The 18,690-nt window shown below is 38.2% G+C and overlaps 1 protein-coding gene across 1 annotated transcript; it reads right to left on the reverse strand.

The window, feature by feature from the left end:
* Nucleotides 1–11,822: 11,822 nt before the first annotated feature.
* Nucleotides 11,823–18,432, reverse strand: LOC105052375 (NADH--cytochrome b5 reductase 1). Its single transcript, XM_010933160.4, has 9 exons — nt 18,140–18,432; nt 17,187–17,328; nt 17,010–17,100; nt 16,735–16,812; nt 14,120–14,200; nt 13,940–14,029; nt 12,709–12,774; nt 12,293–12,379; nt 11,823–12,212 (listed from the first exon to the last, which is right to left on the reverse strand). The coding sequence occupies exons 1-9, from the start codon at nt 18,243–18,245 to the stop codon at nt 12,120–12,122; spliced, it is 834 nt and encodes a 277-aa protein (XP_010931462.1). The 5' UTR covers nt 18,246–18,432; the 3' UTR covers nt 11,823–12,119.
* Between the last annotated feature and the right edge of the window lie 258 nt (nt 18,433–18,690).

Genomic DNA, 18,690 nt, shown 5'->3' on the forward strand with positions numbered 1-18,690 from the left:
ATCAAGGTCAGGATCCGAGTCAAGATCTCGATTTGGATTGAGATTCAGATCGGGATCTGATCAGGATCCGAGTTAGAATCCGAATCGCGAGGGGTTGGAAAGGGCGGCGGCGCCACGAAGGGTGGCTCGCGAGAGGTGGGTGACGGCGGCACCCCGAGAGCGAGGGTCTCGAGAGTCGAGTCTGGGTGGCGTGGAGTGTGTGACGGCACCGGCGTCGTGGGAGCGGGGGCCGTGGGAGGCCGAGTTCGGAGCTCGTTTAAGGAAAAAAATATTTTAAAAAAATATTTTTAGGTAAAAAATATTTTAAAAAAATTCATCGGATCTTCGGGATTAGGTTTACATATATGTCGATTATTATGATTCAGAGGAAGATCTACACATCCAGGAAGATATGACTTTTGATGAGTAGATATATATTCTTTGTTCAATCTCCTCTTACAATAATGGTATGCGATATAATTCTATTTATTAAAATATAATTTATTTTTTATTATTATTATTCAATATTATATTCATTTATATATCAAGAATTGCAGGTATGGCATCAGGAGACAGATGACGACGTTCGCATTCACAGTCTACCCTGGAGGCTGAGGCACCTTCATCGATTTCCACTGCCGCACCAGCTCCATCGCCAGAGGGTCCTGCACTGACAGATCCCAGTGAGGTAGGTCCGAGTGAGACGGATTTGAGGGGTATTATTATACTTTTTATATAATAAAATTTGATTTTTTTTATTTGAATAGCTATCATACTAATGATTTATTTATTGTTATTTCAAACCAGTCTCCACAAGTAGTGAGGCAAGGCCGAGGTCCATTAAAGAACCTCGCTCTAGAGCATTGGAGATGCAAACACCCGGGACAGTGTCTCCATATCAAGACACCACCCGACTACACCAGGCCCATTAGGGCATGGTGCGAGCCATGGCAGACCGAGCTGGGCATCATATGCCGCAACTATGCCCCCGTGATGCTTTTCGATTGGCATCACATTGTACCAGCTTAAAAAGAGATTTTCTACATCCAATTATAGGTAAAATAAATTATACTGTGAATATTTAATTAGCATGGTATTCTTCTAATATTTGTTATTGGCAGAGTATATTTGATATCATTGATTTTGAGGAGAATCGCGTACAGTGAGCTGTGGATGCTCATTTATCATTGCATTTCAAGGAATATCATTACTGCATCCATCAGCATTGGTACCATGTGATGCAGGATCATGGGGTGGAGGCAGCGTGACAGCAGCCCTATGACAGCATCACTATGGATGATTGGACTGTCATATGCCGGCATTATGAGGATCTGGCATATCAGGTTACACATCCAAACTTTTTTTTAGGGTTTAATGATTGAATCATTTATTCTTAAATTTAGTTTGTTATCTACTAATTTGATTGCTAACTGTATAAAAAAGATATGCCTAGAATGCCATAAATCGGACGAGACAGACCATACCGCATTGTAGGGATTCGAGGTCGTTCGCTCGTCATATGGAGCAGATGGTAAGTAATTTTTAATTAGTATATTTTAACTCTTTAATTATTTAAAAAAAATTTAATTAATTATTCTCAAATTATAGAGAGATGCTGAGAGTGGCAAGCTTCCTGGTAGGATCGATATCTACCATTGAACCCACCAATGATGGTCAGGAGAGTGGATGATGGGGAGCCAGGAGCTTTTTGTAAGTTTTTTAATTATTTTTTTCATTCGCAGTTTGATTTTTAATATGAAATTAAAATAGCTATAACTTTAATTTTTAGGACTGTATGATAGACATCAGATCCCAACCTACTCCTGAGAACTCGATCGCACCCACAGATGACGAGATCTATGATCAGGTGCTTGGTATAAGACCTTGTTATGTTAGGAGTCTAGGACATGGGATCACTGCTCTCTCATCCTCACGCTCATCTAGGACTGACATCCATACTGCCTGTGATGCTCGGCTAGCGAAGATGCAAAGACAGGCTACTGAGATCGACAGCGGGCTAAGCAACGAGCTGATGAGTTGGCTGTATGCATCGACAAGTACCAGCTACTCCAGATCTAGATGATAGAGTGGATAGCACAGATGGAGTAGATGAGACAGCAGCAGACTAATCCGAGCTCATCTGAGCGCGCTCCCCTTCCCCAATCTGTTCCCCTTCTGCAGATACCGACACTTGATGGCCTATTTGTGTAGCTTTTTATTTTTATTTTAGATCTCTTATAATTTTAATTTAATATAATAAAATAATTAAAAAAATTTATGAATTTATTGTGTGAATTTTTTAGTTTTATTTTTTATTTTTAATTTATAAAAAAAAATATAAATATAAATTAAATATAGATATTCATAAATTATTTTTAAAAAATATCTATAAATTATTAGCAATGAAATTATTTTTGACATATATTAGCGATGAAAAATTAGTGATGAAATATTATTGTGTGATCGTCAAAAAATATATTAACGATAAAAAATTGATCGTAAATAATTTTTTTAATAAATTTAAAAATATTAAAATTTTATATTAAATTAATAATGATAAAATATTTTTATCATAAATAATTAAAAATTTATTATCAATAAAAATTTACATCAAAAATTATAGTATTTGCGACATAAAATTTACATCACTAATATTTTTAAATTTAATTTTTATTAAGATTTTTAATTAAATTAATAATGATAAAAATATTTTCATCATAAATAACTATATTTATGATGAAAAATTTATGTTGCTAAAATTTTTTTAAAATTTGATTTTTATAAATTTTTTTAATTAAATTAATAGTGATAAAAATATTTTTATTGTTATTAAGTTTAGTGATAAAAATTTACATAAAAAATTATTGTATTTATGATGAAAAATTTATGTCGTTAATACTTTTTTAAATTTAATTTTTATAAAAATTTTTAATTAAATTAACAGTGACGAATAAGATTCATCATAAATAATTACTTTTTTATTAGCAACAAAATATTTCATCACAAATTATATTTTTTACGATAAAAATTTTTCATCGTAAATAGTTTTTTAAAAAATAATTTTTTTAATAATGAAAAATTTTTGTAGGAAATATCCATTATTTGCGATGAAAAATTTTTTTCGTCGTAAAAAATTATCAACAACGTGATTATTTGCGACTAAATATTAGCGATGAAAATTTTATCGCTAATAACTATTAGCGATGAAAATCGGTTATTAGCAATAAAATTTTTTCGTCACTAATATCCTGTTTTATTGTAGTAAGACTTCGTTAAAATGCTAAAGTGGATAGAGAGGTATGCTCAAGTCGAGGAGGCTTGGGATCGGCAAGGAAAAAATCTCAATGGTGGATCACAATCGAATGTCGGGCAAGAGTAGAAGAAAGACTATCAGCAAGTATAGCATTAACGTGTGGAGCAAAGGCCTCGTTGCTCTCGGACCCCACCTCAAGGAAACTGACCTCGATCCCCAGTAGCACCACACTGATCTAGAACTCCTCCATGAAGATTCCACTACCTTACTCAGCTGAAGACCTCCCAAGCTCAGATATTAATGGAGATAGAATGCTAGGAAGAGCTCCCCCGACCAAGGAGGATGGTCGCTCCAATGCGAGTGAAGAACCCAAGGAAGTATTGTAGGTACTATCAGGACCATGGACATGATACAGAGGAATGCTGGCAGCTCAGGGAGGAAATAAAAGTGCTGATCTAACGTGAATGTTTTTGGTGCTACGTTGATGAACGGTGGATCCTGGCAAACCTGCGCGGTGAGCCTCCTTGATGAGAAGACCCCCATAGAGATCAGCCAATAGCAGGGGAGATTCATATGATCTCTGAAGGGAAGATCGACCATGGGACCTCTAAACCTAGCCAACTTGAAGAAAAGGAGCCGAAGAAGAGGAAGATCGACGATGAAATCACCTTCTCTGAAGCTGACCTAAAAAGAATAAAGTGTCCACATGACGATCCCGTAGTTGTGTCCTTAAACATTTTTAATTACGATGTCCATCGAGTCCTAGTTGATAATGGAAGTTTAGTTAATGTTTGTTTTACGATGTATTTGTTTGTAGGAACTTAAATTCTAAGCTATTGATGAAAAGGAACACACCTTTGATTGGGTTTTTGGATAGCACAGTCCCCGTAGAAGGAACTATCTCCCTCACTATGATAGCTGGATGAGCTCCAAGATAGACTATCGTAGAAATAAAGTACTTCATAGTAAAGAGCCCTTCAGTGTATGATGTCATTTTAGTCAGCTAGGATTGAATATTCTTCGAGCTATATTGTCGACCTACCATTTGACGGTGAAATTTTCTACTTCTTACAAGGTTGGTGAGCTTCAGAAAAATTAGCAACTTGTGAGGGAATGTTACATGGCGACCTTATGTGGGGCATCACCCATGGAACAACTGATTGATGAGCTTGATGTGCGAGATGAGCTAATTAAACAAAGAGGCCATCTGGTGGAAGATGTTATCCTGATGTTGGTTGATGAAGAACCAAACAAAATGGTTGAAATTGGCTCAAACATGTGTGAAGAGAATCATCGGCATCTTACCTTCTTTTTGCAAGCCAACATAGATATATTTGCTTGGTTAGCTTCTGATATGCCCGATATCGATCCTGAGGTCATAGTTCATTAGCTTAATATGGATTCGAAGCAATATCCGGTCAAACAGAAGAAGCGTAACTTTGCTCCCGAGAGAAAAAACTCCATACAAGAAGAGATCGACAAGCTTCTGAAGGTGGGGTTCATTCGAGAAGTCTACTATCCCGAATGGTTAGCTAATGTCATCCTGATCAAGAAGATTAATGGAAAGTGATGCGCATGCATCGATTATACCAATCTCAACAAAGCGTGTCCCAAAGATAGCTACCCTCTACCTCGTATTGATCAGCTGGTGGATGCGATCTCAAGGTATTAACTATTATCATTCATGGATGCATTCTCTGGATACAACCAGATTCTGATGGCCCCTGAAGATGAGGAGAAGACCTCTTTTGTTACTGACCAGAGTCTTTTCTACTACAGGATCATGCCGTTCGGCCTAAAGAATGCATGTGCGACTTACTAACGACTCATCAATAAGATCTTCAAGGAGCAGATCAGCAAAAATATAGAAGTGTATGTAGATGATACGCTCGTTAAAAGCAGAGCCGTCGAGTATCACATTATTGAACTTGGGGAGATGTTCGCCTTGCTACAGTGCTTTCAAATGAAGCTCAACCCCAATAAACGTGCATTCGATGTCACCTTCAACAAATTCTTAGGTTTCATGGTGTCATAATGGGGGATTGAAGTGAACCTAGAAAAGACTCAAGCTCTCCAAGAAATGAGGCCTCTGAGGACTATCAAAGAAGTACAGTGCCTAACTGGGAGAATCGCAGTTATGAATAGATTTCTCTTAAGGTCGGTTGAAAAGAGTCTCCCCTTCTTCAAAACTCTCAAATAGCTGAAGAACTTCCAATGGTCGGATGAGTGTCAGACCACATTTGATGAGCTAAAAAGATACCTCAACTTACCTCCCCTCCTAAGCAAACCAAAGTTTGGAGAAGTACTGTACTTATACCTGGCAGTTTCACCCTTGGCAATCAGTTCGATCCTCGTTCGGCAGGAGGCTAAGGTGCAAAAGTCAGTTTATTATATCAGTTGAGTTCTCTATGATGCTGAGACCAGATATATGAAATTCGAAAATGTGTTCTACACTCTCATGATATCATCTAAGAAGCTACGTCCGTATTTTCAAGCACATACAATTGTTATCCTTACTGACCAACCCATTAGATCCATACTTTACTGACCTAATACTTCAGAGCAGCTAGCTAAGTGGGCCGTCAAGCTGGAAGAATTCCATATTAAATATCTACCGAGGTTTTCCATCAAAGCTCAAGCATTAGCCAATTTTATCTTGAAATGCACTATCCCGGATAAGGAACAAAATGATGGGGAGGCAGCTTCGATGACCGATGAATATTGGATTCTTCATATAGATGGTTCTTCAAATACCATAGACTCTAGAGCCGAACTGATTTTAACTAGTCCAGATGGAGTGGTCGCGGAGTACGTGCTGCAATTCGAATTCCCTATCTTCAATAATGAGGCTAAAAATGAGGCACTGGTGATCGATCTGAGAATGGCAAAAGAATTAAAAGTTCAACACCTCAGAGTCCACAGTGATTCTCAGCTCATCGTCGGTCAGATCTAGGGAGAATATGAAGCACGGGAGCCAAACATGGTAAAATATTTACAAAAGGTCAAGGATCTTGCCTCCAACTTCACCACCATGAACATCCAACAAATATCAAGATTGAAATATGTGCGGGCTGACCTTTTATCAAAGCTAGCGATGCTTGGTACAATCGATCTAAAAAGAAGCTCGTACCTTGAGATCCTTGAGAAACTGAGCATTGAAGAATCTCCTGTGATGCAAACAAATCTTGAGCCAAGCTAGATAGATCCGATCTTCCAACATTTATAAGATGGAGTGCTACAAGTCGATCGAGATGAAACCAAAAGGCTCAGGCATCTTGCCCCTCAATACCTCATCTACAATGGAAGATTATATAAAAGGTCCTTCACCTTGCCTTTGCTTCGATGTCTCCACCCCTCGGAAGCAAAATATGCCCTATGAGAAGTTCACAAGAGAATTTGTGACAATCACTTGGGGGCAAGGTGCTTGCCCATAAGGTGCTATGATAGGGATACTTCTAGCCAACCATGCAAAAGGATGCTGCCGACTTAGTGAGCAAATGTGATTAGTGCCAGAGGACCTTGAGCATTCAAAGCTGACCTTCCACCCCTCTAGCTCTGATCACCATGCCGTGGCCCTTCACCCAATTGGGGATGGACATCCTCAGACGTTTCCCTATTACAGCCGCACAGAAGAAGTTTCTGCTCATCGCGATCAATTATTTTACTAAATGGGTAGAGGCGGAGGCGTTGGCAACCATCACTGAGGTCAAGGTCTGTGACTTCATATGGAAGTCAATTATCTATCGATTTGATTTGTCTTGAACAATCATCACCAACAACGGATGCCAGTTTGATAATCCAAAGTTTACAAAATTTTGTAATGAGCTTGGCATCTCCCACAAGTTGACTTCAGTGGCTCATCCTTCGAGCAATGGTTAAGCTGAGGTGACGAACAGGACCTTGTTGCAAGGGCTGAAGGCTCGACTGGACCAGGCTAAAGGATTATAGGTTGAAGAACTGTACCATATACTTTATGCATATCATACGATAGTGAGTTCTAACCAGAGAGACCCCCTTCAAACTGACCTTTAAAATTGAGGCCGTCATACCCCTAGAGATTGGCTTGTCCATGCTGCAAGTAGAAGAATTCGATAAGGATAGCAACTCCATTAGGCTGAGGGCGAACCTCGACTTATTGGAGGAAGCCCGAGAGTGCGCACAGATTCGTATGGCTAACTACCAACAAAGAATAACTCGATACTATAATTCGCAAGTCAAAGAAAAATTTTTTTACAAAGTATTGGTCGGCCCAGTACAAAATACCTCGATATATGCCGAGGTTGACAAAAATGACCAAACATTGATCAAGCCCGGATATGCCCAAGCTGAGGTACAATTTTTTAAGCTCCCCTAGGAACATGGGACTCACCGGTGTCACCATGGTTGGAGAGTATGATGACCGCTGGAGGCTGAACCGATGCTGCATCCTCAATCGTTTGATCTTCGTGAACTGGGCTGAAGAGGTCCTCGGCTTGCAGTTTGTCATTTCCGACCTCTCTAACTTCTTCTTCCTCACCGTTCGATTCCAAGGGCCTGAGGTTGAGGTCAGAAAAATGATTCCTGACCTTCTCCTTAAAGTCCTCGATCCTCTGTAGATACAAGGCCGATCTGAACTCTGTCTGGATGTCCAGGAACTTGTTCGAGGATTGGAAAGCTTCAACCACAGCGACTTTAGTGGCGTCCAACTTCTCCTTCCACTTATTATTTTTTATAGAAAAACAAGCTTCCGCATCAACTCAGACCTTGGAAAGCATAGACTCAAGCAATTTCACCTCAGCTTTCAGCAACTTGTTCTCGTCGTCGGTCTTAAGCTTTGAAAGTTGGACATCATCCACCCTTCAGTGGCCTGGGTGGCCTTCTTCTCGGCTTCTCTTGAGATCTGCCGAGCTTCTTGAATCGCCTCCACGAAGTGATCTACCTAGTGGACGAGCTATAAAGAAAAAAAAGAGAAAAGAAGGAAAGAAGAAAGGTCAGTAAGCATTAGATGCTAAGATCGGAGAAAATCAAGGAATGGCGGAAGATCGTCACTTATCTAAAGAAGAAAATCATACAAGTCATGGACTCAGAAGGCACTGCCTTCAGTGTTGAAGGATTCATCATCGGCCAATAATTAGGTCGATCGGAGCAAAGATCAGGCAACCTAGTAATCACCGATGGCTTTCCTATTGTCCTGGACCTCAGCATCGGATGGGGCTTCCACCGAAGGGGGTATCTCAGCCGGTAGGTTGGTTGGGCATGATGATATTCACACCAAAATTCGGAGAGTGCCCGAACTTCACTTCGATAAGGAGACTGAAGGTCGGGGGGCAGGATCCCCCAAGACTGCAAGATGGAGGGGCTGCATGGCCTTCGTCGGAGCTGAGGATTCCTTCCTTGGAAGAGTGCCACTCATCCCTGAGGAAACCCCAGGCTCAGGTTGGGCAAGGATGGCCTCAGTTCGACCGTGCTTAGGAGCTGGAGCCGCACTCACCTTCTTTCTTTTTGTAGCCCAACAAAGAGCTTCAATTTCTTCAGATTTCATTCTACAAAAAAGACGAGGTTAGTCAAAATAAAAGAATGCTGAATTAACAAGATATAAAACACTTACTCGCGGGGTCGATCGGGCTCAACTTGACCTTGAACAAGTTCTTCTCAGCAAGGAGCTTGGACAACGAAGGAGAAATAGTACCGAAGATATGCATCAAAGTCTTCTCTTCAACATCCGACAATGTTGGAGCTTTGACCGCCGACCTATGAGATCGACCCTATGACGTATTCAAGTCCTAGGATTGCTCGGTCAAGACGAAAAAAAATTGCTCCTTCTCATTATGAATTGAAGAAGGAGCACCTTAGAAGAGATGTTATCTCTTTCAAGGAAAGACGTACTACCATCCGGCCTCTATAGAATGCTCCTTCAATGTGAAGCAAGCCTGGAAGAGGTGAGAGATCGGCTTGATCCCGAGGAGAAGACAATGGACAAAGAAACCTAAGATCTGGTACCATGAGTTTGGTGCAATACTACAAGGGCTTATTTGGTATAAGTTAAGAAATTCTATGACTAAAAAGGGGAAGGATAGCCTAAGATCGGCCTTCAGGGATTCCTCGTAAAGGCCTATTCAACCATGACGAGGCAGAGCTATGCGCTCTCCAGAAATGGTGACCTCTAACCTGAACTCGATGGAGATTTGATACTTCAGCCTAAGGATCTCCAAGTCCTCCAAGGTGGGATGGAGTTCGCCCTAAATTGACCAAAGTCTGGCACCTCACTTACTTCGGATCTATCTGAAGAACAGACTACTTCGGACTTAGGATCCGTGCCTCTTACGCCGTCACCCGAGCCCTAGGTGGATGGGGATGAACTTGACGCACTCATCATGGGATAATAGGGAACTGACCTATAGGATGACGCAACCGAGCAAACAAGGGGTGAAGATGGGATCGACGATAGCTCAACTTCAACCAAGCAGCATCTCCAAGAAAGCCAAGTGACATAATTCTCCCTCTGAATAGCAAAAGCAATAAAAATAAAAGTTACAGTGGCCCCTATTTATAGGGGGCTTGGACGGCTCCGATCTACCATCGACTTACCTCCCCCCACCAATGTTCGACAAATGGCAGCCTTTGATTGGTCGAAACGTGGCTCCCGTAGATCTCACAATTCAACGATTCAGATTTGAAGATGGTTCATCTCAAAAAGTCGATCTTCGATATGTGTCAATAGAGAACAGCTCGATGACATCAGCTTCGACCTTGGACTAATAATCTCTTCGGCCGACCTATTGCAAGCTCAACCTTGAGAGTAGGGGGTATCTATTGTGGATCTATACCTCAGCATCAGCTGTAACATCCTCAGCTCCAGCCGATCTATGGGAGATGGATGCCTGTCGGATTATAGGTATGCGACAGACATGAAGGTTGTCGGACAACCCATTGAGTCAACAGCGGTTCCTGATTCCTCGATCTGTACTCAATTTACCTCAATCTTGGATGACCGATTTTAGCTCGTCCTCGACCAATCTATTCTAGATTATCTGAAATCAACACATACTCCACGGTCTCCAGGAGCTTGGCCTTGGATGATCTATCTCAACTCGTCCGCAGTTGAGCTATGCTTTCCATCGACAGATCTGTCTCTCCCTCTCTCCTAAATTGAAAAAGTTTAGATAAAGTAAAATTTCTCCACAATCGAGTCTCTCATAAAAGAAAAATATCTTATCCGAATCAATCTATGCGATAAATCTGAAAAGTTATCAAGACTCTGAGACGAATACAACTCCAACTCCTCCCCTATAAATAAAGGAGCTCCGAGACCCTCAAAATAAGTTGTCGACTCCCTACTCTTTCTTTCTCATTGTTCTCCATCTCCTAACTTGAACGTCGGAGGATCTTCATTGGAGAACACTCCGTTGAAGACTTCTTGCAGGTATTCAGGCAGAGCTCTTGTAGTAGTCTCTTCTTCGGCCACACCACCTCGACGATCGACCTCAGGTGGAGAGATCAGGAGCAACACACGGAAATCAATGAAATACAAGCATTCTCATTAGGTTGTGATAAATTTGACATGGTATCATCATTGCAATGAAATTTTTTTCGTGGGCTACGATCTTGAAGACGCAGAGGGAGTCGACATCGATTGATGGAAATATCAATAAGCTCCGTTCTTTTGTGGAATGAAAAATTTGATCAATTTTTTTATTAATTAATTTATTCATATTTTTATATTTTTAAAGATAAATAAATTTTTTTTTAATAAATAGTATTTATTCATAAAATGGAGAAGAATCTTATCTACTTAGAGATGACTAAATCATTTTTCCATCAACCAATAATAGATATTTAATTTTATTCCTAAGATGTCCCACTCTCATTTTCAAAATCTCTATCATTCAATGTCCAATAATTCAGTTGTCCATTTTTTTTCAAACCTAAAAAATATAAAAGATATTATAAAAAATATGCATAAATTTTAGCAACTTATCAAAAAAAACTAATAATACAAAAGAACATGGAAAGCATGTTTCAAACTCACTTTTCTATACATAAAAAAATATAAATAAATTATTTAAATATCTAAATATTATTTAAAAATATTTATTAGATAAATATAAATTTTTAAATAAAATTTTTATCCATAAAAAAATGAACCTTTCGGAAAGTAAGAATAAGCTGAGGTAGCATCATGGAGCCGCAAGTAAAGCAATTTTAGAATATGTTCAGATATTCGCATAGAAATCAGTCCTATTGAACAACCTAGTTTTTCTCAAAGCCCAATAAACTCCCATCCTATAGGCTAATTGGTCTTCAAGAAGGAAAAATAGGCAAGGGATTGTTGGATGATAATCCATACCTAAATGATATGCCTGATCCAAAAATCCTATAGAAAATCCAGCTCAATTCTACTAGATTAGTCAAATAAACTTTTAATGCAGACAAAACTTTTTTATTTTATTTTTTAAATTGAGAGCAATGTTTTCAATATCATGGATAGGTAAACAGAGCTTCAGGCTTTCAGAGGTAGTTACTTGCCAGGGATTGTCTTCCTCGAGAATAAACCCTGATGCAAGCTTCGAGCTTTAATCACACACACAGACACACAAGGCGACAAAAGAAGGAAAGAAAAGAAATGAATATTTTAGTAGAACAAGATCCAAGGAAAAACTGTAAAAAGGGAACAAAAGCACTGAACTAGCCTGGACAATGCAATAGTTCCCGGAGGTCAAAATTCCCTCCTCAAACAAATAAACTGGTGTTTGGTTTCTCCCAAAGATTTTCAGTGCAAGAATCATTGGACAGATCACAGGTTTTACAACAGGTAACACCAAACCAAGGGGCCCCCAAGATTATTTCGCCCCTCTGCAAAACTTGAGGGACCAGTAGAACACAAAAAACCCACGAGATGAAATGGGGCTTAGAACTGGAATTGCATCTCCTTTGTGTATCCAAGCCCATCAAGATGGGCAGCCATGGCCTTGTTCATGGGAGGTGGGCCACATCTCAAAACCTGTCAATGTATAATTTATCTCTTAAACCTCAATTATGTTATCACTTGTTCAAATGCTAATGTTTATGAAACAAAAATACCTGGATGTCAGATGCAGGCGGTGGGCAGTGATTTTCAATCATTTCTTTGGATACAAATCCAACACCACCATTCCAGAATTCAGGAGGCTGAAGAAAATAAAAAAAGGACAAAAAGAAAAAATTGTCAGAAGTTGCTCCCAAGAACAAGGCTTTCAAAAATTGCAAAAAACCAAGCAGAAATTGGTCACAAAAGCAAAAGTTGATAAATCTAAAACAGTTCCTAAGTTCAGCAAGCATGATTGTAATTTCTCATAGAATCATTTGTTTCAATTACTTTAATGCAGATAATTATGACAAGAACACATGACCCTGTTTAGTCACCAGCCAGAGTTCATAGCAATGGCCAGTTTATGCAGGAAAGAATCCAGCATACATCAGACAATTTTCAAATAGATCACACCAAGGAGAGAACGTACCTGATTCAAGACATAATAAACTTTAAAGCGGTTGGGATAGTTCTGAGCTAAACCATCCAACTCTTCCTGCATGATTCATAGATCATAACAGTTAAAACATAAACATAACTAGTAAGATTAAGGAGATGGATTTCACTTCTGGCAGAAAATAAATTAACCGTTACCATGTGCATTTTTTAACCCAGCCCTAGATCATCGTTCCGATTTTACATCCATCTGATGTTTTGTGCATTTTCAAAATCAAAACAGTTGCCAGGCAATTGTAAAGTACTTCTTAGTTAAAAAGCATTCACAGGGAATCTTCATGAATGTAAACATTAATATATAGGGATTTGGTGATTGGCACCTTTTGCTATCACTTTATAACTCTAAACTAAGCACAATGTGTGGTGATCTTTGAGAACAAAGTCAAACCTCAAAGAACAATGGATGATATAAAAAAAAATAAGATGTGATGTGAGACTGTTTTTCAACTTAATGGAAGATAGCTTCATCACATAGTATGCTCAGCAAGATTTTAGAGAAATTTGTCATTTTAGATTGAGGAAATTCATGTCCAAACTCACACAGTTACTGTCTCATTAGTGAAATTGAACATCAGATCTAATGATTATTCCTCAGAGATTCCAGCTCTTGTGGATCAGGGGAGTCCTAGAGTATTACATTGGTGAGAACTTATACATAGTGTGGAGCCTAAATGGGTTAGAGTAAACATCTTCATATAATATAAACTAGGATTTAATTTGCCGTAAGCATATGTGACAGCATAGGACACAAACATCAATAACTAAGTAGCAACGGGGAAGCATTGACATATATGTTTTCAGAGAACCCACTGCTGGAGAATCATATTCTCACATTGATAACACATAAGGTCCATTTGTTCTTGCAAGGATTGTTAGTAAAATGCTTGAAGGTCTGCTCTTGACAGAGTATATGGTTACACGAAATTACATGTTTTGTAAAACATATTCATTACGCATAAGCCCCATAATAAATGACTTGTTTCCACAAGTCCATGAATATTTACTCTCCAGATAAATGGACATAAAATATATCACCATGCAGATTTCTATTAATTATCAACAGAGATGGAAACAAATATGCAAAAGGCCAGCCTGCTAGTATTTTATCAATTTCATTATACTATCCATAACATGTTATGTTGAAGAAAGGAACCTTTTCATCAATAACACTCAAAACATATAACAAACAAAAAGAGGGAGACTACCTTAAGAAGGATGTCCTCATATGTGACATTGGCATAGATAAGATGAATCTTTGTATTGTCCTTCAGGTTTTCCAATATTGCCCTTGTAACCTAAGATTAAGGCCAGGAGAGGAATTCATAAAAAAAGAAGCATAAGTTTGATGATACGTCCAAGCAATGAATATTCCAACTCATATTTACTTGAAACATTGGGGTGATGCCTGATCCTCCAGCTATCATTCCAAATGCTCTGACTTGTCCAGGTTGATATTTGAAACGCCCCTAGAAGCATGAAAGCAATATGTCTACATAAACAAAGGTGAACAGGTAAGTAATGCAACTGACGAGCGATGAATTCTAAAAATTTCATGATGTACAACCCCTTTAGTTGAACAATGAGCACCACAATCACCATAGAAATGGTGGAAAATAATTCAGCTGTACATCCTCTGTATGATACCATGACATGGGTATCTTATTGCGACACCAACATGGTAACTGAGAATTGCATCTTTTCATATTCCAGGGACAGGGAGGCAACATTATGTATAATAATTAACATACTATTACAATATACCAAAATGTCTATAATGAAGAAGAAAGTGAAACTATATCAGACAGTACACAAGATATATAAGTATGAACTTAAGAAACCATCTAGTGACTGAATATTTCCTTCCATCCAACTTTCTGTCTCCCAGTTTCTTAACAGTCAAAAAGGACCTGGAGATCCTTGTCTTCCTGACCAAAGCTCACAAGAAAACGATATTTATCTGCTAGAGTGGTTCAAAGCGGATATCATGCTGAGTTTCTTAAGATCATCCTCCTAATAATTTTTCCATTCGATTTTTCAAGTTTATGGACTTAACATTGAAATTAAGGACTGCTTTCACAAATATAATGATCCCCATTGAGCAAAGATAAAATTTAAATCAATACATGGATGTATCATAATGTACAATATTTTATATTTCTCAGAACTAAAATCAGCTCGTGAAGTTTCTCAAGAAGAAAAGGCAGGAAAAAAAAAAAAAATCTAATATCTCCTTCATCCATTTCAGCATCAAATTTGAGTTTACATTGCATCATACAGTTCACACTAGAAATTAAGATCTGATCAACACCCATCTAGCCATTTTACCTTAGTCACAGTAGTGTCCAACATCCATCAATTGACACGTGTTTTTTTTCTGAATCCATGTTTTTCTTATTTAAAAATTATTTGGAGATCTAAGATCTCCATATGCTTTTTATTTATGGAGAGAGAGCCTCTCTTTCTGACAGGAGACTGAAAACCTCAAAAAATGCCCACATTAAGGTGCTCATGTATTTCACTCAACCCTGATTGAAAAGTAAAAGTTTGCCATATAATTTCAACTGTAGCAAATCATAGGTTACCACCTAAGGATTTCCATGTCAATGACCCCTTCCTAGGAGCTGGCTGCCCCTAATTCTTTTGTATGAGCATCAGATGAATCCAAGGCCATTTTGGGAATACGTTACACTGTCTTCCACATAAGCATGATAACCTTGACAACTCTTTTCATTGACAAAGTCTCATCTTTTAGGATCTCTATCAGCAATCATCACCATTGATGGATTCTCACCAATGAGATATGCTAATATCTCTCTTCATTGCTGGATTATCAAATTAAGGATTAACTACAGCTTTGACATAACCAAGCACCAAAAGCTACATTTCACCTTGTATTACTCTTCATACCAATTATATCACTACTAGATTCTTATTTTTCACTATTTTTTATAGGAATACCCTTCTATCTCTAGAATATTACCTCATAGGATTTTTCATAATATTTCACAAGATTTCCATTTCCTATGATTTTTGGTCATCAGGTAGGAAGACCAACAAACTGTTTTGTTAACAAACTTAACTGTGAAACAACCCTTTGGAGTTCCTCTACAGTTAGACAATGAAAAGATAGAGGAGGAAGTTAAGTGCTAAACAGATTGGATCCATCCATAATACACAACAATAAGCCAAGGATCTAAATCAAAAGCTGCACCCAAAAAAAAAAAAAAAAAATCTTTCATGGACAAGTACTCGTGCACTCTATACTTCTCAGTTTATTCTTCATAACAGTTATAAAATGGCTGGTACCTTCATGAAGGCATTTCATGCAGCTAGAACTAATTACTTACACCCCACAGCTAACTAACATGCTTGTGGCATCGATACTGAAATGAAACAGTGACAACCCAGGATTGTTATAAGATAAGAGAAGGAACACCACATGCACTTTGTTCCATACCAGCAACACATGGCCTTGCAGTTCTAAGAAAATGGAGGCCTATAATTGTTGGTTTTGTCGATTGTGTGGTATCTTGTTTGATAAATATAATCATATATAAGAACAATAAGGATAACCACATTACTAAATATTTTTCTTTCTTCGTTGTTAACTAACTACAAATTGCATGCAGCAATGAGACAAAATTCACCCAAATTCATAATCTTGAAATGTGGAAAGGTGCTAGAATCTACAAATCTATACGTGAATTAGAATGTGTCGGATAGATTGTCCAAATAAAAGATCATTAGTCATGCCATAAAATGTCATGATAACATATTGACCAAGGTTCGCAACTTCAATATCAGATCTTGTACCAGTACCATGTCGGTACAATGTTGGTATGCCCGGTACACAAGTCGGTTTGGTGCAATGATACCTAGTACGCCCCCATACTTAGTATAGGTTTGGGACCGGTACAATAGAGCAGGCACCGGTATAGGACGGTATGCACTTGTATTGCAAATCTATTATAGACGATTATGGAAATAAAGATATGCATACCTTAGGTCCCTTTACAGACAAGTAATCACCAACACGCATCTCACGAAAATGATGAGACATTCTTCCTTGAGGATACATCTACATATCACAGAAAGTTAACAATATAAAAGGAGAAAGTATGGAACAAGAAGCTTGAACCTCCACACATTGAAAATGTGACAATTTAAGAAACTGTAACATCTGTTATCAAGTTGCAATGCAGCAACTTAGAGGAAATACTAAAAATCAACAGCTCAAATAGGAAACTACAATATTATTGTTATTAGTTTACTAACCTTTATAACAAGTTCAAAGTATCCAACATCTGAGTCCAGTGTAGTTGGTGTATAAGGTTTTATAACTTCTTCACCAACACTATCCTTTCCTCTATTTTGTGGCAAAATGCAATTACAAAATCAGTTTGAGAAGTTCAGATGATTATTTCCAAGTCAAAAGCACAAAATAAAGCCAACCTGCAACTAATATGTTGTCCAATAGGAAGACCAAGCACAGTTGTAGACTTAGGAAGAGCAAATTGGAACTTGGCTACATTATGGCTTAGTTGTTTCTTGTCAACAAGTTTAAAATCCCTGAAGTTTTCTGGATCCAAGCAACCTAGAGAAAAAACCATATCAATTCAAAGCACATGGCAATCATTACTGGTATTGGCATCTTGCTCGCAAGCAGTAAACCCACACCAAAATAAACTATCAATAAGCAAACAATCATAAGGCCAATCTACAGTTCACTACCACATGAGCAAAATGCTTGAATTTTGTAAGGCAACCTACTCATGATAGAAGCTTTTCGAACTACATTCCCAATTCTTGACCCTGACAAAGCTAATGCTAGTATTTTTTAGAACACCGACATTTTTAATTATGAGAAGCATAGTTGTGATTTAGTAAGTTTCACGAGGATCAAACAGGTTATTTAGCACAAAAAACAATAAAGTTTTAACCAAAGAACTTAAATTTAACGGAAACACTCACCCTCAATCGTAATAACCCAACTTCAGATTGAGACAAACAACATATATTATTAATTTCCCAAAATACAATTAAACCACATGAAAATTAGTACCCAGAGAGCTAATTACAGCAACGGAAAGAATCAACCACCATCTAGCCATTAAAATCTAAACTATTTTTTTTAATACCAAAGTAGCCAATTTAATCATCTAAATTCACAAAACTAGTACATGCAAACCCGAAACACAGAAATTGCAAACATGACGCAATCACAAATCACAGGATTCAACATTCGCAAACCACGTAAAAGATTTAAGAGAAAACACTAAGTGCTTTACGCTTTCCTTATCGAATAAATTAACTTCCACGAGGAAAACAATCAAAAAAAGAAAAAAAAAAAAAAGAAAAATCATAGCCGACGACCAGGATTAGCTCAGAGAGCTCATTGACCTCACCCCTTGGCTTCGTGCTGAGATACAAGTAGGCAGCTCCGGCGCCAACAGCCACGACGGCGATGGCGACAGCCAAGATCTCGACGCTGTTGGCCTGCAAGAACTCCATCGGAGCCCTCCGATGGTCCTCCAGAAACCCTTGTTTTTATTGATCAAACAACCCTAACCTGGCGGCCGGAGGAAATGAAACGAAAAAGCCTTGGTTTGGACGGGAGTTATAGGGAGAAATATGAGCGGGGAGGGCTCGCATTCTCTCGCCTCACCAACCGCGCTTTAGCTTTGGACTTTTGAAGGGCTGGTGGAAGAAATTAGGTTGCCATCCAGCCGGCAATTTAAAATGCACACATTGGATCGTTGTATTTGATGTATTTTTTTTAGATGATAATTTAAATTATTTTATAAAATAATTCAGAGGATATCTATTTAGATTATTATTTTTTGAATAAATTTGTATAAAAATTTTAGATAAAATTATTTTTTAAAAAAATAAATAAAATTTAGCATCCAATCCTTCCTCTTCCTCTGATGCCATCCGTACGCGTTCTCTATTCGTG

This window comes from Elaeis guineensis, chromosome 10 (assembly GCF_000442705.2).
Source record: "Elaeis guineensis isolate ETL-2024a chromosome 10, EG11, whole genome shotgun sequence".
NCBI classification, from domain to species: Eukaryota; Viridiplantae; Streptophyta; class Magnoliopsida; order Arecales; family Arecaceae; genus Elaeis; species Elaeis guineensis.